Source organism: Polypterus senegalus, chromosome 1 (assembly GCF_016835505.1).
Source record: "Polypterus senegalus isolate Bchr_013 chromosome 1, ASM1683550v1, whole genome shotgun sequence".
In the NCBI taxonomy this organism is placed as follows: domain Eukaryota; kingdom Metazoa; phylum Chordata; class Cladistia; order Polypteriformes; family Polypteridae; genus Polypterus; species Polypterus senegalus.
Window position 1 is genome coordinate 327909023 of NC_053154.1, and position 22711 is coordinate 327931733.

The 22711-nt window shown below is 40.2% G+C and overlaps 2 protein-coding genes across 3 annotated transcripts in view; one reads left to right on the forward strand and one right to left on the reverse strand.

Moving 5' to 3' along the window:
* rufy2 (RUN and FYVE domain containing 2) overlaps positions 1–22711 on the forward strand; it is a 90027-nt gene that overhangs the window by 65345 nt on the left and 1971 nt on the right. For both annotated transcript variants that reach the window (XM_039737700.1, XM_039737691.1), the window contains exons 14-17: positions 5711–5840; positions 13773–13867; positions 16201–16249; positions 21523–21603. In XM_039737700.1, the coding sequence (XP_039593634.1) occupies positions 5711–5840; positions 13773–13867; positions 16201–16249; positions 21523–21603 (355 nt within the window). The remainder of the gene's footprint in view (positions 1–5710; positions 5841–13772; positions 13868–16200; positions 16250–21522; positions 21604–22711) is intronic.
* The window catches only part of hnrnph3 (heterogeneous nuclear ribonucleoprotein H3 (2H9)), a 57022-nt gene continuing 41145 nt past the window's right edge, over positions 6835–22711 (reverse strand). The window contains exon 12 of the mRNA XM_039737720.1: positions 6835–6916. Coding sequence (XP_039593654.1) covers positions 6903–6916 — 14 coding nt within the window. The 3' untranslated portion in view covers positions 6835–6902. The remainder of the gene's footprint in view (positions 6917–22711) is intronic.

Below are 22711 nucleotides of genomic sequence, written 5' to 3' on the forward strand. Positions count from 1 at the left end.
TGCTCAGAAAGCCTAAGATATTAGTGGAGGTGTGCTTCTCTAAAGCAGTGAAAATAACCAGTATAAGTATTATTACACTTCACAAAATCCCTTAACATTGTGATCAACATTGTTGCATTGTATAAAGAAATCAATTGTTTTATTTATGTTTGGCTTGTTGTCTGTCGTGTGACTGGTGTGTTACATTGAGGCACCTCCTCTTAGAATGTTGCAAGTACTACAGACAAGCAGTCTATTTCTACAACTCCCATATTCATCTTGTCAGTTAGTCAGCCATTTTCTAACCCACTTTGTCCTGAACAGGCTCACAGGGGTCTGCTAGAGCCTAACCCAGCAAGCACAGGGTGCAAGGCAGGGAACAAACCCTGGACAGGGTGGTGTGACGATGTGGGTTCTGCTTCACGCTCCCACTTAACTTTTGGGAGCCCTTGAACCCAACACCATTGGTAATGTCACTGGATGAGCTGGTCAATGAAGACATCACAACGAAGCAAGGAAAAGGTGCAAAGTGCAGAAATCCTTTTTATTAAAAACAGTAAAACCCATGTCATTGACCAAAACAGTGCAGTGCTTCTAAAAGTCAATAAATAAATAATCCATTAAAAACAGGGTGAAACAGAGGAGGTTAATATTTCCATTAAAAGCGAGGTTAAAATAATAGCTGGAAGCAGTCCTTTAAAAGCAAGATTTGGTGCCGCCTTCTGCTGGTGGCTCCCCTGCTTCTCCCTCCTGAGCTATGCACCAAGGGAGTCACCCTACCTGCAGCTAAACTTCTTCCTCTGGAACCCTTTTGGTCCCTGGCTCCGTAGGGCTCCGCCAGACCAAGACTTGGGTTCCCCAGTGACCAGGGCACTCACGCTGGGGCTTCCACCTCCCAAGCTTCCAACTCCCGCTGCCTTCTGTGACCTTATGCGGCGAGCCAACCTCCTTCCTGTCACTTCTGCTCCTCACAAGCGCTCAGCAGGAGCGACCACTACTTCCTGCCCCCGAGTGCCGGCCAAACATTCTGCTAGGGCTCTTCTCCGAGCTGCACTATTTGGGTCCGGCCAGCAAATTGGCCATATGTCATTCACAAAGTGTCATTGAAATTGAGACCTTGTGGGTCGCCGGTATGCATCCTTTAACTGCTGGTATGGAGTAGCAAAAACTGATCTTCAAATCTTGGTGGATTTATGCTGCATTTGTTAAGGCGGTTCATGCTGGGTACATAAGAATTACCCATGTGTAGCAGAACTGCTCAAAACAAACCATGAACGAGTCACAAAACATGTGAGACACTATGAAATAATAGTAATAATAATGAAAGATTTGTTACCATTTACAAGGCATTCCTGTGTTCTTGATGGAAGGAAATAAGTGTGAACCATCTGCGCTTCAAAAAAAAAAATACTGCATTAACATGTAAGGGTTGAAACCATATATATTTATTAATAAAGTATAATCTGTTACATTTGTGTGTGATAATTAGAAACACTGAGATCCATTCTTTAATGATAAAATACATTTAATATGAGAAATACTATGTCTTTCTTGTAAACTGCTATCTTAACCTCCTTAAACTGTATTCATGGCTCGATCATGTTTCTGTTAATTTACCCTCTCGTCTGTTTATAATGTAATTAATTAATTAATTATTTATTTTTTATAACTGAAAAATACTACGTTACTCTCATTGTCTCTCTGCATAGTATATCTTTCTTTGGCTGACAGTGCTGCTGCAAGTACTTAATAAACAAAACGCGTGTGGCCTTGGCACCCTGTTGTGGCTGGTTTTGGCAGTTGCTAGAACAGTATTATCCTATTATTTTCCTATAGCCCTTGGCCTTAAGTACAGATGGCCACAGCTTGGCCGTAAATCGGTGCATGAATGTGGTGGCAAGTAACTTAAAGAATAAGATTATGAGTAACATTTTAGAAATGTAACTCCTGTTCGGGATTACTCGGCTTCTTCATGATTAAGTGAAAAGTAAGCATAAGTAAACCCCGTGGAATACATACTGTCAGAAATGTTTAGGAACTTTGTCAAACATTGTGAAATGGGTTAAAGTTAATGGAGAAGGAGAAACTGAACTAGTTCTGAGTGGATTCTAATAGTGTCATGGTCTTAAGTGTCCCTGATGGTTAGGGAAACATCTGCCAATTGTGCTGGACCAGTTATTGTGGCCAAAAATCTGACCTGAACTGTGGGAAGAAGTGCTAAACCCTATACCACCATGCTTCAAAAAACAGAAGATACAGAACAATAATCGCAAACAAAAAACAACAAATCTCCACAAACTACAAATTAAAATCATTGCGCTTACAGAGTTTCAGGGCACTGATTGGCTGTGCCATTCAGCATTTTTGGAAGTCACGATTCCAAACAGCTGACATGTCTTATTTTTTGTTTCTGATTTTTCCATCAAAGAAAAAAAATGCCTCGTAATCTGTAATAAATCTTTCGTTATTATTATTATTATGGTTTATTTAAGATTTGTTTTGCTCCATTGCATGGCTAATTACACAAGCTTTTGGCTGGCATGCACAGTTAATTATGTGGCCCATGGGCAAGTAGGTAAGTGAGCGAGTACACAGGGATCTGTGTTGTATACTTGGTGACAGTGCTTGATTTGCACTGGATTCCCCATTTGAGCATCAGAGTATTGATAGTAAATGCATGTTTATCAGCACATCCACAGAGTGAGTAGTGCATGAGATCAGGATTGTACAGTGGGTTGAAAAAGTATTTGACCCCCAAGACAAAGTTCAGATTTCCTGTAATATTTTTCTTTGAAAATGCATCTTTAGTTTGATACTGTTACATATAAATGAGGTCCTCTTGGACAATACATTTTCACTAAAAATCATGAAAATCAAATTATGCTGCAACGATAAAGAACATATCAGTGAAATCTGCTGTTGAATAAGTATTTGACCCCTAATAGCTTGTAGACTGTATGATTGTTATCAGTGCAATAAGGGTAATGTAAACAGGTGTAAACAATCAAGCCATTAATCCTCTAGCGTGTTGACTGGTCTAGAAGTGATTATATAGGGCAGGTCTTAGGAACGTACAACTGAGAAATCAGTACAAGTGGCTTATTTGGTGAAACCTCAAAAACTGACCAAAATGAAGACAAGGGAACTTTCTAATGACTTGAGAGCCGCTGTGATTAAGAAGTTTAAAGATGGCAATCGTGCCAAGAAGATTGCCAAGCTCCTTGGCCTCAGTGTGTCCGCTGTGAAGGCCATCATAGTGAAGTGGAAGACAACTGGAAGCATAGTGAACCAGCCTAGGTTAGGCTGCCCTATTAAAATAGGGCAAGAAAATGTCAAGAAAACTAGTCAGAGAAGTAAGAGCAAATCCTTAGGTGACTCTCAGTGATCTGCAAAGCGCAGTATCTGCAGCTGGAATGGATGTGCACAAGACTACAATATCAAAGGTTTTGCAGAGAGAGGGGCTGTAGGGCAGAGTTGCTGGAAAAAAGCCACTACTAAAAAAAATGTCATCTGAAATCGATTTGAATTCATTAAAAGACATCTTGACAAGAGTCCTGCATTCTGGAGTCATGTACTTTGGTCTGATGAGACCAAAATTGAACTTTTTGACCTCAACACAAAGGTGTTTGTCTGGTGGATGGAAGGGCCTGCCAATGATCCAGCAAACACCATACCTACCATCAAGCATGGTGGGGGGAGCATCATGCTTTGGGGCTGCTTCTCTAGGGCAGTCACTGGGTCCCTTGTCCGTATTGAAGGAAGAATGGATAGTAAGAAGTATATCCAGATTTTGGTAGAAAACCTTCAAACGTCAGCCATGAAGTTGGGACTCGGATGACAGTACGACTTTCAGCAGGACAATGATCTGAAACACTGTGCAAAAGTAACCAAAGCATGGTTTGACAAAAAGAAGATCTAGGTTTTGCAGTGGCCTAGCCAGAGTCTGGATGTGAATCCGATTGAAAATATGAGGCGTGATCTCAAAATTGCAGTTCACAAACTAAAGCTTTCAAACTTTGCCCAGTTGGAGCAGTTCTGCAAGGAAGAATGGGAAAAATTGCATCCATCCAGATGTGCTAAGGGTATAGATGGCTATCCAAAGTGATTGCAAGCAATTATTGCCACAAAAGGTGCTGCTGCCAAGTACTGACTGTGTGTCATGTGAAGGGGTCAGTTACTTTTTCAACACCATTTTTCACAACATGACTGTCAGTTAGGATTTGTTTAGTTCACCACGTTTCAAAATACGTACACAGAAAGAAAAAAGTTCTGCATTTGTGACTTTTATAGGTTGTAATGATGTAAGATGGAAATACAGTGGCTTTCCAGAGGAGGTTGAATACTTTTTCAAACCACTGTATACTCGTTGAGTTTAGTATTGATACTATCATTGTCATAGCTCGAACTGCCTACATAGTGAGGAGCATAACCTGCTTAATCCAGCAGTGAAGACATAACATACAATGAATCTTTGCAGAACAACAAAGTATTTTCATAATGTTCTTATTATGGTCCACTAATGCAGCCCTCAAATGAAAATACTGCAAGTGTTTTATTTATTTGTTTGTTTTTTAAATACATCCGGGGCACAAATCTAGTTGGAGTACCAATCAAATAGTGACATCATGCATGCGTGAATATGCTTTAAATTATTCAGTATGTGCGATGCAGATGGGCAGCGCCGTAAAGTATGAGGTGAAGTACACTTACATTATGCATGAATTAAAGTTCTGTATATGAACAATCAGGTAGTGACATCCCCATCCAACATGGCTGCTACGGCTCAGTGATATAATGCTGGCCTCACAAAGCATCATGGGGTATTGGAAAAAAAATATTTGCCTGAGCCGGCAGATTTTCAGGAATTATTTTTTGAACAAGGTCGCTGGGTGAACTCAGCAAATTTTTTACAAAAAACACTTTGGTGACTTTTACCAATCAATAGTGAGGAGTTTAATATTTTAGCAGGAACTTGTGTTGTATCAAAAGAAAATGCTTTTGGCATGTAGTGAGAATACTTATTGGGTGCCTACTACAGTGAATGTACTATTCATGACCCACAGGAATAAGACTCACGTTATCCTGGAAGGGTGACATTTGTCTGGTGGTCTGGGAGCACCAAGAAATTATTTAAAAATACCTTAAGGCTGTTTGATAGTCAGGGCAAGTGTTTTTTAGAGGAAAGTGCATGTTTTATTTTAGCTTTTCGTTAAAACTTTAAACTCTGTAGTCAATCCAGAGTTTTAAATTACACCAAGGTATTTTGGTGCTAACACGAAAATCTCCCACATGATTTTTATGATCTCAAATGAATCCAGGTCATTGGTGTTTCTAAACAGAAGTTATGTTTTTTATGATTTTATGATGACTTTGTGTTGCTGATGTATGAAAAATATTTACTGTTACCAATCTGTTAAGATGTAAACAATTTCTGCTTTTTTTTTTTTTTGCCCTATGCAGACTGTCGTTGAAAGTTCATGATATCTTTTTCCATGTTAGACAGAAATGTTGATCATATCACACATGGATTGCGAAATGATTTTATGATAATTTAGGTAAAAGATTACATAGCACATCAAATATGAAGTAGAATAAAAATATGCATAGCATTTTGACCTCATTAGACGTTTTTTGTTTAATAGGTGTCTGAACATCTTACACCCTTTCTAATGAAGCTGTATTTTTTATTATTTTTGTTTATCATACTCTGTATATTTTTCCCATTTTGCAGCACTCAACTAGAGACTGACCTAAAAATACATGTCGAGTGGAGGCAGGTGCTTCAGAATGATCTCCAAGCAGAGAAGGAAGCTGTTTTGCAATTGAGTACAGAAGTGCAACAAATTCCACGACTTAAAAAGGTAGCTGTATGATGTGTTTCGCCCCCGTCTAAAACTTTTCCACTTTGTTTTGTTATTACCACAGTAATTAGATACGTGTTGAGCTCTTGATTCCTAAAATTTGGTCTAGTGTCCCTTCATTTATTGAGGTAGTGGGGGGATGGATGAATGGGATCTTCAGGATAGCGTAATTGGCACATTTGAAGATCTGGGAATCGCAAAGTGTTTTTTTCCCCCAAGATTTTTTTGTTTTTATAATAATTATAAAAAAGTAAAAGATGGGAAAAACTAATATCAACCAAGCTCATTTGTGTAGCCAAACACTAATCTCTCATCCAGATACTATTAAAAAGCAGTCAAGTTTTCTGCTTCAAATAGATGACACGGTAGTTTGTCACCGTTCTTTGATGCAAAGAATTGTTTCTTGTTTTAAGTTCACTTTCTGTTTATTTCCAGCTGTATCCTGGAGTGTGCGACTCACTATTTAACCATGTAGTGAATATTTTAAACATATAGCTCAGGAATATTGCTGTGAATGTCCAGATGTTAATGAATAACATGTTACTTATTTATCAGAGCCTCATTGCTTCTTTCAAATACACTTCACAATGAGAAGACCAAGTACGCAAGTTAATAATATTTATTTCTATAGCACATTTTCATATAGCTGACAAAGAAAAAGAAAAAGATACAGGCAAGAAAAAAAAAACAAATTAAAATTAGATAGGAATACTAATGAATAAATAGCATACAAAAAGTCAATAATACACACCTACATAAGATAGATATACAATTAATAGAGAAGTAAAGACCTTGAAGAGTGACCTGGTTTTTAAGTCTCTGAATGTGAATCTGATGATCAGCTCAGGTGGCCAGGGAGGACAGAGCTGAAGGAAAAAAACAACAAATATATCTGCTGGGGTCCCAAGGCCAAAAGACCATCCAGCTCCTACTGGGTATATTTAGGCTTTGTCTTCAAGGATTCAACACAGTGGGTTTCGTGGGAAATTAGGGGGTCCACTTTCAATCGAACATCATAGGCAGCTGCACAAGACTTTGATGATGTGGTGGTGGCACAGAACATCACCATGAAAGTACTGGAAAAGAAAACAGAGAAAATTAAACATTAATAATGAGTGCAGATTCATTGAAAAGTATGATAATTCTTTGCATATCTATGTTAAGAGTAGAATTATATTAAAGCTACAAAAAAAGCCAAATTAAAAAGTTGGTTTTCAGGAGGTTTTTAAAATGTTCCACAGTGTTAGCCAGGGTTATCATTATTGGTAAAATGTTTTTAGTGCATAACAGAAAAAGGCCGCCTCACCACTTTTTTTTTTAATACTTGGCTGTTTGTATGATATGCAGACCACTATTAGAAGATCTAAGGTTATAACTTGGAATGTAGGAAGGAGCAAGATTATTTAAGGTGGTATATACCAGTAATAGTATTTTAAAGTCAATTCTAAAGGACACAGGTAACCAATGTAACATGCAGAAATGGGTCAGATATGCTCAGATTTGCGACATTCTGAACTAACTGCAACCAACTGATGTCTTTCTTAGATAGACCAGTTTTGAGTGCATTACAGTAATAAGTAATCTAGGTGTATAAAAATAAAAGTGTGACTTCATTTCTCAGCATCTTTTGTAGTGGTGTAACTTTTGCAGTGTTCTTCGAATGGAAAAATGTAGCCCTAGCAATATGGTTAATATTCAGTTTAAAGCTTAGGTCAGAGTCCTTGATTGCACCTAAATTGTTTACTTCTGCAGACATTAGATCAGAGAGTCCATAGTATTGGGGTTATCTGGTGCTTTGGATAAGTAAAGCTGTGTGTCATCTGCATAATTGTGGTAGTTTGTTTTGAGATGATTTGGCCTAATGGGAGCATGTAGATTGAAAATAACAATGGGCTCATAAACAGATCCTTGTGGTACACCGTATACAATATCATGGATCCCTATACTACAGTCACCACAACTAACAAAGAATTTTCTACCTATTAAGTAAGACTGAATCCAATTTAAGACACTGCCTAAGCTGTCCACCCATTGGCTAAGATGATTTTAAAGAATATTATTGTCTGCTTTGACGAATGCTGCACTCATGTCAAGTAGAACAAGAACAGATATGTGGATGGTGTCTGCACTAACCCTCAAGTCATTTACTACTTTCACCAGTGCAAATTCTGTGCTATTATTTTCTCTAAAACCTGATTGAAATTTGCCAAGAGTAAAATGTTTGCTTAAATAGTAATTTATTACTGAAAAAATGCTTTTTTCTAAAATTTCACCTTAAAAATGCTTGTTAGAAATAGGTCTAAAATTGTGACGTACAGAGGAGTCGAGATTATTTTTCTTGAGCAAAACTTTAACTGCTGCAGTCTTCAATCAAGACTGTATCTAATGACAAGTTCACTATGCCAAGTACACTATCAATTAGTACATCGGAGACTTCTTTGAAAAAGCTCTTCTCTTCTCTTTAAAGGAGTGCGCGTCAGGAGCAGAGAATGTCAGAGACAGAAAAGCAAACAATCAAAAAATCAATACGTGCTTTTAAGTATGCCAAAGCACCGCAATAAAGCGGCATTTTGTAGAGGAGTGTCCGTATCCTCTGTGCAAACAGCCCCTCTGCTCACATCCCCTCCGTCAGGCAGAGAGAATGAGAGAGACAGAGAAGAGGAAAATCAAGCACCACGCGGGAAGAATATCGCATATCATTGAGGAGTTTTATTTATTATGTAATACATGCTCTGATTAGGTAGCATCTCAGCTATCTGCCAATAGCGTCCCTTGTATGTCAGTTGGCAAACCAACTGAGGAAGCATGTACCATAAATTAAAAGACACATTGTCTGCAGAAATCCGCGAACCAGAAAAAAATCTGTGATATATATTTAGATGTGCTTACATTTAAAATCCGCGATGGAGTGAAGCTGCGAAAGTCGAAGCGCGATATAGCAAGGGATCACTGTATAGCATTTTCTCTAAGATGTGACACCCTACATTAGGGCTGGGCCATATAAATGATATGTACACTTATCATCAGTCAGTCAGTCATTATCCAAGCTGCTATATCCTAACGCAGGGTCATTGGGTTTGTTGGAGCCAATCCCAGCCAACACCGGGCACAAGGCAGGAACAAATCCCAGGCAGAGTGCCAGCCCACAGCAGGGCACACACACACTAAGGACAATGTAGGATTGCCAGTGCACCTAACGTCCATGTCTTTGGACTGTGGAAGGTAACCTACACAGACACGGGGAGAACATGCAAACTCCACGTACAGTTGTGCTTGAAAATTTATGAACCCTTTAGAATTTTCTATATTTCTGCATAAATATGACCTAAAACAACATCAGATTTTCACTCAAGTCCTAAAAGTAGATAAAGAGAAACCAGTTAAACAGACGAGACAAAAAATATTATACTTGGCCATGTATTTATTAAGGAAAATGATTGAATATTACATATTTGTGAGTGGCAGTATGTGAACCTTTGCTTGCAGTATCTGGTGTGACCCCCCTTTACAGCAATAGCTGCAACTAAACATTTCCGGTAACTTTTGATCATTGCTGCACAATTTTAGCCCATTCCTCCATACAGAACAGCTTCAACTCTGGGATGTTGGTGGGTTTCCTCACATTAACTGCTCGCTTCAGGTCCTTCCACAACATTTCGATTGGATTAAGGTCAGGACTTTGACTTGGCCATTCCAAAACATTAACTTTATTCTTCTTTAACCATTCTTTGGCAGAACTGCTTGTGTGCTTAGGGTTGTTGTCTTGCTGCATGACCCACCTTCTCTTGAGATTCAGTTCATGGACAGATGTCCCAATATTTTCCTTTAGAATTCTCTGATATAATTCAGAATTCATTGTTCCATCAATAAAGGCAAGCCGTCCTGGCCCAGATGCAGCAAAACAGGCCCAAACCATGATTCTACCACCACCATGTTTCACAGATGGGATAAAGTTCTTGTGCTGGACTGCAGTGTTTTCCTTTCTCCAAACATAACTCTTTTCATTTAAACCAAAAAGTTCTATTTTGGTCTCATCCGTCCACAAAAGATTCTTCCAATAGCCTTCTGGTTTGTCCACGTGATCTTTAGCAAACTTCAGACAAGCAGAAATGTGTTTTTTGGAGAGCAGTGGCTTTCTCCTTGCTACCCTGCCATGCACACCATTGTTGTTCAGTGTTCTCCTGATGGTGGACTCATGAACATGAACATAAGCCAATGTGAGAGAGGCCTTCAATTGCTTAGAAGTTACCCTGGGGTCCTTTGTGACCTCGCCGACAGTTACACGCCTTGCTCTTGGAGTGATCTTTGTTGGTCGACCACTCCTGGGGAGGGTAACAATGGTCTTGAATTTCTTCCATTTCTACACAATCTGTCTGACTGTGTATTGGTGGAGTCCAAACTCTTTAGAGATGGTTTTGTAACCTTTTCCAGTGTGATGAGCATCACCAACTCTTTTTGTGAGGTCCTCAGAAATCTCCTTTGTTCGTGCCGTGATACACTTCCACAAACATGTGTTGTGAAGAGCAGACTTTGATAGATCCTGTTCTTTAAATAACACAGGGTGCCCACTCACACCTTATTGGCATCCCATTGAGTGAAAACACCTGACTCTCATTTCACCTTCAAACTAACTGATCATCCTAGAGGTTCACATACTTTGTACATTTGCCACTCACAAATATGTAATATTCGATCATTTTCCTCAATAAATAAATGACCAAGTATAATATTTTTGTCTCACTTGTTTAACTGGTTTCTCTTTATCTACTTTTAGGACTTGAGTGAAAATCTGATGATATTTTAGGTCATATTTATGCAGAAATATAGAAAATTCTAACGGGTTCACAAACATTCAAGCACAACTGTAGGGAGGACCTGAGAAGCAAACCCAGGTCTCCTTACTACGAGGCAGCACCACTACCACTGTGCCACCGTGCCGCCTACACTTATCATCAAATAAAATTTAAATGATAAAAAAAAATAAACTTCGATGAACTGTCGATAAGGAGCATTGCTTGATTGCACACATCAGCCTATTAACACCACAAAAACTAGTAAACGGACAGCCTATGCACCAAAAAAGGCTCAGTAAGTTGGTTGAGACAGCAGAGCATGCCAGTTGCTACTATTTTGGATACTCATAAGACTCATGAAAGGGATGAATGTTCATTTAGTGGAATCTTTAATTGTCAGTAAAGAAAGCAACATCTCAAAAGCCTCAAAATCTTAAACAACAAAAAAATAAATAAATGTCATGGGATAAACAAAGTAAAAACACATCAGCAGTATGGGGTCAGGGTCCTTTGGCTATTTAAAGTCTTCACATACAACTGACTGGTGCTGTGTACTGTACATTTTGTAGAAAACGTATGCCAAGTAAAACTGGAAACACTCCAAACCTGTTTTGCCACTTGAAGCATTGCCATCCAGTAGAACATAAGAAGAGTGCAAGCGCTTTTGCAGTCACAAGGCCAGCAACGTTAAACCCGTCCCCATGAACTAGCAGCGAGCAGATCACTGAAAAAAGCCCAGCAGCAAATCCAACTGTAAGCGATTTCTAGAGTAAGCCTGCTTGCAAAGTGGTAGTTGTGCGTTCTTGCAAGCAGCTTACCCTCTGAAAGAGTGTTTATTTAGCACGGGAGGTAATATTTTAACCTCTGACAGAGCAGCTTTGAAACCTGAAAAAGCAGACCGGCTTATCTATCTTGCTTGGAATTTGTAAGAAAATGCTCTTAGGTGTGGATTACTCTATTTTGGTCAGCAAATTGCCTGGGCCCTCCTTGTCTGAAGAAATACACACATGTTCTGTCTCAACGTGTGCTAATTCTTTTCAACATAGGCACTCTAAAACCAAAAGACACAGCTTACAAGAAACACGAAAAATACCAGAACAGCTATAGCCCTGCACCAGGCACCATTTAATGCCCTAGTTGTAACACCGTGTACATCAGGCATGAAAAGACTAACTTAGACATTAGCAAAGATCCAGTCCCTGCTATCTGTGAACCAAAGAGGACAAAGAAAAAAAAAAAGTGTGACTGGTATTTTCATAAACCAATATGCTCCATGGTGAGGTACAGCTACTGCACGTTGTCTTATAGAGATAGAGATCTGACTGAAGGGAGACTGAAGAGCTACCTGGAAATGGTGGTGGTTGACAAACAAGGCAGATCAATTAGACTCTCTACAATATTCTTTGCCTGTTCTAGCAGGCCAACATCTTTGTATTTCTGCTATTGAAACCTCATTTTTAAATAGTATTCAACACTGCTGATAACACTGCCACATACCACAAGACCAAAACTGTGATAATCAGCATATCTAGCTGCTAATAGTTTTTTCCTTCTTTTTTTAATCCAAGTATGGGACTTGATGCCACTGCTGTCATAGAATAAAATGTTGATTGATTAAGAACTTTAATCATTACCAGACTATCATGTGATTATACCACAATTATTGTCATTAGTCTGTATCGTGTCATATTCAAGGATACTCATTGGTGGATGAATAGCCAGTCAGACAGACAGACAGACAGACAGATTGAATTTTCCATAGGACTGTGGACTCTCTGGTAGTTTATTTTCTGCACGAATGGAACTTTTACTTCCCTACGTCGGTTTCTTGTATTCCTGGACTGTTTATATTCACTAAACTGATTTTTCAAAACTCTCCCCGTGGGGAACAGTTGATACAGACTGTATTGACATGTATCTTTAATTAAATGTGTATATGTAATATGTGCCACCTGGATTTGTACGTACTTGTGCTACAGCACAAATGGTTCACTCTGTACATTGGTCCTTCTGGTGTGTTCTTTAGTGTGTACTGTGAGATTTAACAAGGCCAGCTTATGCTTGTTCTGCACTATTTAAATTCTTAGAACAAGTGGATTGTTTTGGTTCTTTTTTTAAGCCAAATTATTTAGTTCATGAGTAAGTGTGTATTTTTAGAAAATTGTTTTAGGGTGGGAATCTTAAATGTAAACACAATATGCCATTATTTCTATAATGCATTTCACTTGCTTCACTCGTTCCTCCTGCTCTGGTGATGACCATGGAAGTACAGTAACTCCCTGAGAATGGCAAACAAAACCATGTGATCCTAAATCATGGTGTACTTGTAGAAAATTGCTAGGCTGTGGCAGTGAGAGAGAGAGAATTCCTCCATCATATGTCAGGTTTGCCTCTGAGTCTTCTGGTAGTGCCTGGCACATCTCTAGTGGATGGTACTCCAGGTGCATCCAAGCTCCGTTTTGTGGTTTCTTTCTTGATCCCATAAGTAGCGTTTCCACTGTGAGGCTTTCCCAACAACTCTGTGGAAGATCCTAATTTCAGTCACTTGTTACACACATTCTGTCCCCGTCTACCTGTTAATTTCCAAAATATTCATTTCACACCACAAAAAAGTGTGTTGATGCATGCACATCATGGCTGATTTTTGGATACAGTACATCAATATGTCCCATGAAATGTGCATTTTGTAGCAGCCTAAATCTTAAGAGACATGTCTGCAGTGCATTGGCGAAAGTAAACCAGAATGGCCAGGCCAGAGCAAACCTGCTAGGTGGATTATGTCAATCTAAACAGCATTTACATATTTTTGTAACGAATACTCCAGATTGGTGTAATAGTCTGCGTGATCAAGTGTCCATACCACAAATAAGTTTCTTTAACGATTATGTGTGCTTATTTTCACAGTTGACTGTGAGGCCCAAGCCAGTGCTATCAGTGCACATGTCCAGTTACTCGTCGGTTAGAATTCGGCAGCCTAAGCAGTAATTTGGAATTGATTAGTCCCAGCTTTAGAACACCATTAGAGTGATGTTGTTGACGCATTGTTTGGACCATATGTGAATTTGTTTGTCTATTAATGAATAGTTACCGTATTCATATATATAAAATCCTGAATTGCATATATGTTTCTTCTTTGCAGGAGTTTTCCAAGTTGCAAGATGAAAATGGGCAGCTAAGAAGAGTTTGTGAAGATCAAGAGCAAGCTCTGCAGGAGCTCGGATACAAACTGAGCGAGTAAAGTGCTTCCGTTACTGTTTGCATCACGCTGCACACAATGCCACACGGCACGCATTGTCTTTGATCCTGTAAACATCACAAAAGGTTTACTCCCAAGACCCACCCAAACTTACTAAAAAAAAGAAAAAGAAAGGCACACTCCTTGACTTGATTGTAGTGCTGTCTTACAATAGTTTTAACAATTAGAATGTTTCATTTCCCAGGGTGTGATTACAAATACTATTTCATTACATAGTATTTACCTACCTATTGCATACATACTTTCCATTCATTTCATTTTAATACACATTATTCATTTAACTAATACTATTTAACTGTATTTTGCCATGGTAGGGTCCCTGGGTGACTCAAACTCTTTCCTGTGTAGACTCAAGTCCAATCTGTAGCCCTTACTGGTTTACTCTTACCAGCCTGGTCACAGTCAGGGTTCAATACATCTGTAGCCCTGGGCAGTTAGACAGAGTACAGAACAGACGGGAGAGAAAGTCACACTTTCTATTCACGCATAAACTGACTTAAGACTTCAGATTGCGCACAAAATATAAGCATTGTGAAATGAGCGTTCAAAATAATAATAAGCAGTTGAGTGTGTAGGCTACAGGTTGGCTGTATGTTGAATGGACTGTGATGGAATGGTAGAGATGTAGCATGGCTGTCTGTTCAAATTGAGCATATGTAGGCCTAAAGTTATGCTTGTCCGGCTTCCTTGACGTACCTCCCAGATCAATTAGATGTCATAGTGCAGGAACGCGTTGCTGGTTCATTCCAGTCTTGTTTAGACACCACTTATTTAGCCCATATCCCGTCCCTGGCTAGACTGTCTTTCTGTCTCTTCTGCCTGTATTCCCCCAGGTTGTGTTCCTGGAAGGAGAAAGGTTGTTCATGCTTCTAAAACTTCTAAAAATTTTATGTCTGATGTCGGAGGGAGAGTATCAAAGAGCAGCTTTGTACTCAGCAGGGGCTGCAGGTTATAGTAAAGCATTCTTGTGCAATCTGTTACAGCCAGATCAGTGCAGACAGAGCCTTCAACCACGCTACCACAAGTTGTAGCCAGACCAGCTAAATGATGACTTGAGTATAATAATTCATTATCACAAAGCTCTTATTAGAATATTCATTGACGTGACAAACATATTACACCTCAAAAGTGATAATTATGATGATCAGACTGCTGCATATTTGTGCTGAAGAACTTTTTTTTGGTTTTTCGTCATTTTATTCTCAGTGAACTGGCCAAGAGTTCATAAATATTTGAGCCAAGCTTTAAACCATCACAGTCATTGCACAGAAGTCATTAACTGACCGGTGAGGCAATACATCAAGTTTTTGTATGGTGCGGGTACACATAACATAAAACATAATGTGTTAATGCCAACTTAAAAAGGCAATTACTTCACTCATATTGCAATAAGAGCCTCTAGTGAGAATTAAGATGCTTTTGTTAACCAAAAGCTGTTTCATTACATTAACACACAAGATGAGACTGAAAAACATCATGGCCATGGGTGGCTTTGGTCAATCCATGATTCGCTTATTTTAAGGCAGAGTAGCTTTGGCAGACATGATGGTGCTGTACATGGTGGCTGAGCCCTCAGTGTTTGAGTTGGCCCGTACTGTTACATGTGCCAGGTGATAGTGGCTACCCACTCAGATTCTGGTGCTTTTCTCTGACCCTCACAGTAGGAGAGACGTTGAGGAGCACAGCCAGCTACTCTTGAATGCAGGTGGCGGGGTCTTCGTGCATCAGGGGGGAAGCTGTTGTAGCAGCCAATGACACTGCACTGTCACGATTGGATACGTGCGAGTTTGATTAGCACGGTCCATGTATGGTTGTTTCCAGCTGGTGACCAGATGAGGTTCAAGGTATGTTCACGTATGCACATTTACAAGAAGAATGTGAGTTATAAATGGTAAAGTGCATAGAAATGTGCGTGCACAAGGTTTTATAAATCAGATTTTATCTTCTTTTTTTTTTTTTGGTGTACATATATTTTCATGCTTGAATCTACACAGTTCTAAAAATGAGACCACTGGCTTGAAAAACTCCCCACAAAGAAGTTTACCATCTTGATGTTTGTGTATACTGCAGCCGAGCTTCTTCTGCTACATTCCCCACTCCCTGCACCGGACCCTCGCCTCGTACTGTGTCTTACAAAACCGTGGAGGCATTGCGTACCAGTCTGTGCCTTTGAACTTTGGTACTTTTAATTTCAAACAATTCAAGGTCATTATGAAGACGAGGCCTGGCCCAAAACTTAGCCTGCAGGCAGGGAATGTGTTTTCTTTTTCTTTATCGAGTATTGAGTTTAATTGTAAAATGTCTTGTTTAGGTCAAAACTGAAGATTGAAGACATAAAAGAGGCCAACAAGGCACTGCAGGTGGGTAGAGTAATTGAATGCAATATCCAGATATTCCTTAAGGACAGTATTGGTTAATTTGGTTATTTTTATTTATTTTTTTTTTTTGTTTTGCGCCCTCCCCCACCATAACCTATCGTCTAGCTTTAGATTCGTCAAAAATTTCAATCTCCAGTTTCTGACAGATCTTGACATTTCAGGGTCCCCCGATATCGAAAACATTGATATGTCGATGATGGCTGTGTGTCTGTCTGTGTGTCAGAGCTAAAACAGCTGGACGGAAAAATACCAAAGTCGAAACTTAAGCCTGTTATGAGATGACGAAGTGCTGATCAAAAAGAGGCACCTTAGAGGAACCCTGAAATACCGGAATTAATTATGAATTCTTCTCATCAGTTGTTACCGTAATGGTCTGTTTTATGATCAGCAGTAAATAACTGCTGTTATTGAATAGTTCGGGTAACTTCATTCCTTGGGCACAAAGCCTACTGACACTCCTGTCCGAATTTTTGTTTTTCATTGATTTTATTACATTTTAATCCAAATACAGATGATAAACTAAGGGACCCTGACTGAAGCAATGTTGCACTTGTGATGCTGTCTTCTGTCTAAATGGAAATCCCAAAATCCCTGCACAAACTCATTTTAATGTTGTTTAAGCTGCACCAGTACATCTACCGCTGATGGTTGTGTGTTGTTTCCCGTAGTCAGTAAAACGTACGAGTAGGACAGCAACATGTGGATGGTGGGACGTGCAGCGCACTACAGCAGGTGACTACGCAGGGCGAGTGTGTCTTGAGCGCGTGAGTGAAGTGTACAGAAAGAGAGCAGATGGCTCAGTGACAGCATGAAATGAAGGGTTACAGGACGACTCCATTCTCACAACAGTCGAGTAAAGTTTTATGAGAAGTCTCCTCCCGTGTAATCTGTGCAGGGCCCCCATCACAAGTTGTGGTTTAGCCCACCCAGGGGATAGCAGGATGGAAACATTACTTTCCTTTTTATTCTCTATTTTAGGAATTCACCTTTTATAAGTGCCTTTCAGAGGAGCAGCACTGAATAAAACATATTCCTAGCCAAAAGACATTTTCTCGATTACTGTATATACTGTACTACGTATAAATCGGGTCTTGAAACCTGAAAAACCGATCATAAAATCAGACCCCGACTTATACGCCCGACACTTAATTTTTTTTCTTTTCTTTTTGCCTCCTCCATTCTTCTCATCAGTTTCTCAGACACATCGAATTTTGTTGCAGCAGCTCAGTTACCAATTTCTTTTGGTACTTCAACAAAGTTCAAATTAAAACCAGCTTCATATTTTCTTCTGATCGAATGCTGCACTGTAGATAAGGGATGCTCTTACGATAAAGGTGTGTGATGGGGCGAGATACAAAAAACACAAATCAGTGCAAACGTCACTTTGGAGTAGTTCAGGTATCACCGCGTGGTCTCGTAGACACAACAGAGAGAGAGAGAGAGAGGGAGGTTAGGAGCTCACGCTGATACAGCGCATTGCCGCACCCACACAGTGTGCCCCGTGGTTACTCTCTCAGGTGGGCATTAACATATCGTAATCTCTTGGACCAATAGCGTGAGTTTTCCACATTTGACTTTATAAGATACCAGAAATTATACAGTAAAGTCAAGTCCTGACTTACCTGCAAGTAAATATGGTAGTCCATTACCATTTCACGTGGGGCAGAGTTAACTGTGGGAGAGAGATTTGGGTTTACACCAGGCGCTGCTTTTCTTTGGGCTGTGCTTTCTCTGATAAACAGTAGCAACAGGTGAGATGGGTTTGTGCCCAGTCTACTCCACTAACAGACCATTTGAGATGTCAAAAAGTAAACTGGTCTTGTAATGGAAAAAAAAACAGGCAGGAAGGATTAGAAGACAAATGCTACTCCCTCAGAAGCCACATGGACTGCACACACTGTTCCCATTGTGGGAGTTGAGTAGACCTCCATTTATAAACATCGCTGCATGTAAATTTCAACCTCCATTTGTATGGAAAGTGGCGACCATTTCAGATTGAGTCCAATTTCCAGTTGTTTCAAATGACTGTTATTGAGAGACGAGCTACGTTCGGTGCTTTTTTCTGAACTACCTCTAGAGCCATACTTGTCATTGCCAGAGTCTCTTATGATTGACTGAGTGATGTTTGCCATCTTGTCTCACATATAACTGATATCAGCTCTGGCTTTATTAATTCTTCAAACAGTCCACAAGTGTAAAGATACCAAGAGGACCCCTGAATATGCCACCACAAAAGGGCTCAAACTGGCCTCTGGGTAATGGACTACAATCCAATCCAAAGTGTAATTTTGTGGTGGCGCAGTGGCTGGAGACCAAGGTTCACATCCCTGGTGGAGCACATTAGCTGGCCTGGTGTTGCTAAATTCTTGTGGGTGTGTGTGTTTGTTCAGCCCTGTGATGTACTGGCACCCTATCCAGGTGCTGTTCCTACCCAGTGTTTGCTGGGATAAGCCCCAGCTGCCCCATGACCCTGCCCTAAATAAGCAGGTTCGAACAACAGATGGATGTGTCGGATTTTATGTGATGTCCTTTTCCTAAAGAACAGATTACACACTCTTGACTCGGAAGGGAGACTCCAGTGCAGGAACTCGACATTGGCGAGTGGCCTGGGCACAACAAAGAACAAGGTGGAGCGCCCTGGGGATGTGCTTGCCAGAGGAGGACATGGCTCTTACTCCAGGGATGCACCTGTTTGCTTTCCATCTTGTCCTCACTTTAAAGTTGATTGGTGATGATGAGCAGTTGTATGACACACTGTGGTCTTCTCCTTCACACTGGAGTATTGCATGTTGGTTGATTCTGATTATGACACGAAATGTTAACATCTGGTGGTGGTCTGTTCATTCCAGTTTGGTTTCATTTTAGAGTTTGTCTGTGTTTGACACTTAGTACTGTCATTAAAAGAACTACAACGGGGGTCCTCAGTTACCTTCTTGGAGGGCCACAGTGGCTGCCAGTTTTGTAATTGGAAGCTGGGCCTAGCAGATGATGAAACTTGCCATCCATTTAAATGGCCTGTTAGTGTTTTCATTCTTTAAAGATAAATCTTAATTGATTACACTGTTGATATTTCATTTCTTTAGAATGTCATCCATACTTTTTGGTCCAGAACAGATTTGCACGTTTTGTTCACTCCCTTCTCTCTTTTTTCCCCCCAAACATCTTAGCACCACAGCTACTTCATTAAATGAAAGCACGTCAGGTGAAGAGCTGCTGGCTCCTTTGTCATCTGCACCTCATTATTAAGTGATGGCTGGTGAAGAAAACAAACAAAGCTAAGCCATAAAAAACTCATTGCTTTATTAATTAATAAATAAATAAATTAATAAGTTTTAATTAAGAAACTGGTTAAAGGGGTGTGTGGCGCTCCTGGTATCTCTGCAAAAGGATGAAGGTCCAAGTCTTCATAGAGTCCTGCTGCTTCCTGTTGTGCTATACGGTTGTGAGATGTGGATGCCATCCAGTGACCCGAGAGTCGGTACTGTGTGTGTCTGTGGAGGGTTTGCTTTGTGTCGATGAGCTCATGGAGTCCCAAATGAGGCACATGACCTGCACTGTGAGGGAGCGTCAGTTCCGGCACTATGGCCATGTGGCGTAATTTGGTGAGGGTGACCCGAGTGGCTGGACCAGGCCAAGGGGACTCCCTCATAACACCTGGCCACAGCAGATAGATGGTCATTTCTGGAGGGTGGGACTGAACTGCATGTCTGCGTGGGGGGTTACCAACCAGGCTCTCAAGCTGTTTCGTCGTATGGTGGGTGCGGCAACACGCTGTACCAGTGCAGACTCCCCGACTTGACTTAAAAAGCCTACGGCCACAGCAGCCCTCCAGGATGTAATCGAGCCCTGATGATTCACAAGATCCCAGGCCCCATTAATAGTTTTTCTTTGTTTTGTACTTGACACACACCCACTCTGCCTACTTTAATATTTATGGAATTTCTTTTGATCTTGGTCAAGGTGACTTTTTGAATTTGGAAGGCCTAAATGGCTTTGTGCTCCTAATAAGTAATTATAACTTTTTTGAAACCATCTCAGGTTTTGGTTTTTTTTTTTGTTTTTTTTTTTGGCCAGCACCTTCTGACTTAACAGAAGACAGACCTCTCTGGGGTTCCTCCTTATTTTGGGCCTTCTAGCCCCTCAAACCCATCACTTTTAGGCCATTTTGTGCAGAATATTACACCCTTATGGTAGAGAGTAAACCACTTGGTGTGTTCAGTGAAAATGATCAGAAGGACTTGAGGTCCTACATGCCACATCAACCAAGCCTTTATGGGATAGGAGGGCTCAAAGGTACTCCTTTTACAGAAAAATAGAAACTAAAATAGGGATCAGTAATACAAGCGTGTGGAGTGTTGTTTCATGTTGCTTCCTCAATTTAAATGCTTATTCAGATCCTCTAAGTGAGAATTTGATTTTTTCCAGTTTCAAATAGTATAAAACATCAGTTACCCACTGACTTAGAAGAGGAGAGTTAGGATTCTTCCAGTTGAGCAAAATTAGTCAGCGTGCCAGTAGTGTAGTAAAGGCGTTCACAGTTTGTTTGTCCTTCTCCACTTTAAGCCCACCTGGGAGCCCACCAAGCACAGCTGTTACTGGGTTAGGAGGGATTGGCACACTGAGGCTGTCTGAGAGGCGTTTAAAGATTTTGGTCCAGAATGATGTTCATTTGGTGCAGGCCCTAAACATGTGACCCGGTGAGGCTGGAGCTCGATGGCAGTGTTTGCTGTTCGGATTTTGCCCTGGAAACATTTTGGACGATTTTAAATGAGACAGATGTGCTCGATATATAATTTTAAGTTAAATAATTGTATGCTCGAGTGAATTCTCTGCATTGCTACTTTCCACACCTTTTCTGAGATGTTGAGTGAGAGATCTTTTTCCCATTATCCTCTTTGAAAGGGAGGGACTGTAAAATGGTTTTATAAATTACAGAAATGCTGTCTGTCTCCCCAAGACTGATCAATATTTTTTCCGCAATAGAGGGAGGTGAGGGTAATTGGGCAGGTTCTGTTTTAACAAACTTTCTGATTTGAAGATAGTGAAAGTAATGTGTTAAATTTGGAGTGTAATTGTTCGTAGGATGCAAAGATGTTGTCAATATAAAGATCTCTACGTGATTTAACCCCATTAAATTGAAGGAGACATTTTAATATTTCTGATGTCTGTTTGTTATGTACTTGTACTTTTCTTATGAGCACCCCGAGTTAGGGCACTTTACGCCAATTCTGACATGTTCTTCATTTCTTACCAAGGGAGGACAAGTGTGGCTTAAAGATAAAGATGCCACTCACTGCAGACTTTGCCAAGCGGAGTTCTCCATCTCCAGACGGAAGGTGTGTATGTGCAAGTCCTAAATCAGTCCAAGTACTCTACATGGTGAGAGCAGACTGGGTAGCCTTATGGGTTGGTGGTGGCGAGTGCCTTTCATGCCCCCATGACCACTGTAAGTCCTTAGGTACTTGTCATCAGTGGTCTGTTGTTTTAATTCATAATTCATCATTGGACCTTTTATGACATTTACTGGCCAGTTTCTTTAAAATACCATTCTTTAAAACTCCCATTTTATTAATTAAAAAACAAACTTTGTGAAAGAATGTGCTTTTTTTCAGGGTTACCTTGTCATGAAACACGTGTGTCTAAACAGATGGTGGCCACTACTTTACAGTCATATGAAAAAGTTTGGGGGTTTGGGAACCCCTCTTAATTCTTTGGATTTTTGTTTCTCATTGGCTGAGCTTTCAAAGTAGCAACTTCCTTTTAATATGACATGCCTTATGGCCACAGTAGGATTTCAGAAGTGACATTAAGTTTATTGGATCAACAGAAAATATGCAAAATTAGACAGGTGCATAAATTTGGGAACCCCAACAGAGATATGACATCAATCATTTAGTTGAGCCTCCTTTTGCTCCTTTGAGCCTCTAGACGCCTCCTCTAGCCTTTGACGGGTGTCTGGATTCTGGATGGAGGTATTTTTGACCCCATTCTTCCATACAAAATCTCTCCAGTTCAGTTCAATTTGATGGCTGCTGAGCATGGACAACCTGCTTCAAATCATCCCATAGATTGTCGATGATATTCAAGTCAGGAGACTGTGACGGCCATTCCAGAACATTGTACTTCTCCCTCTGCATGAATACCTTTGTAGATTTCAAGCTGTGTTTTGGGTCATTGTCTTGTTGGAATATGCAAGCCCTGCGTAACTTCAACCTTGTGACTGATGCTTGAACATTACCCTGAAGAATTTGTTGATATTGCGTTGAATTCATCCGACCTTTGACTTTAACAAGGGCCCCAGTCCCTGAACTAGCCACACAGCCTCACAGCATGATGGAACCTCCACCAAATTTGGTGTTCTTCTTCCACCAGCCATGCAAAGCGCTTTTTGTTCTGACCAAATAACTCAATTTTTGTCTTATCAGTCCAAAGCACTTTGTTCCA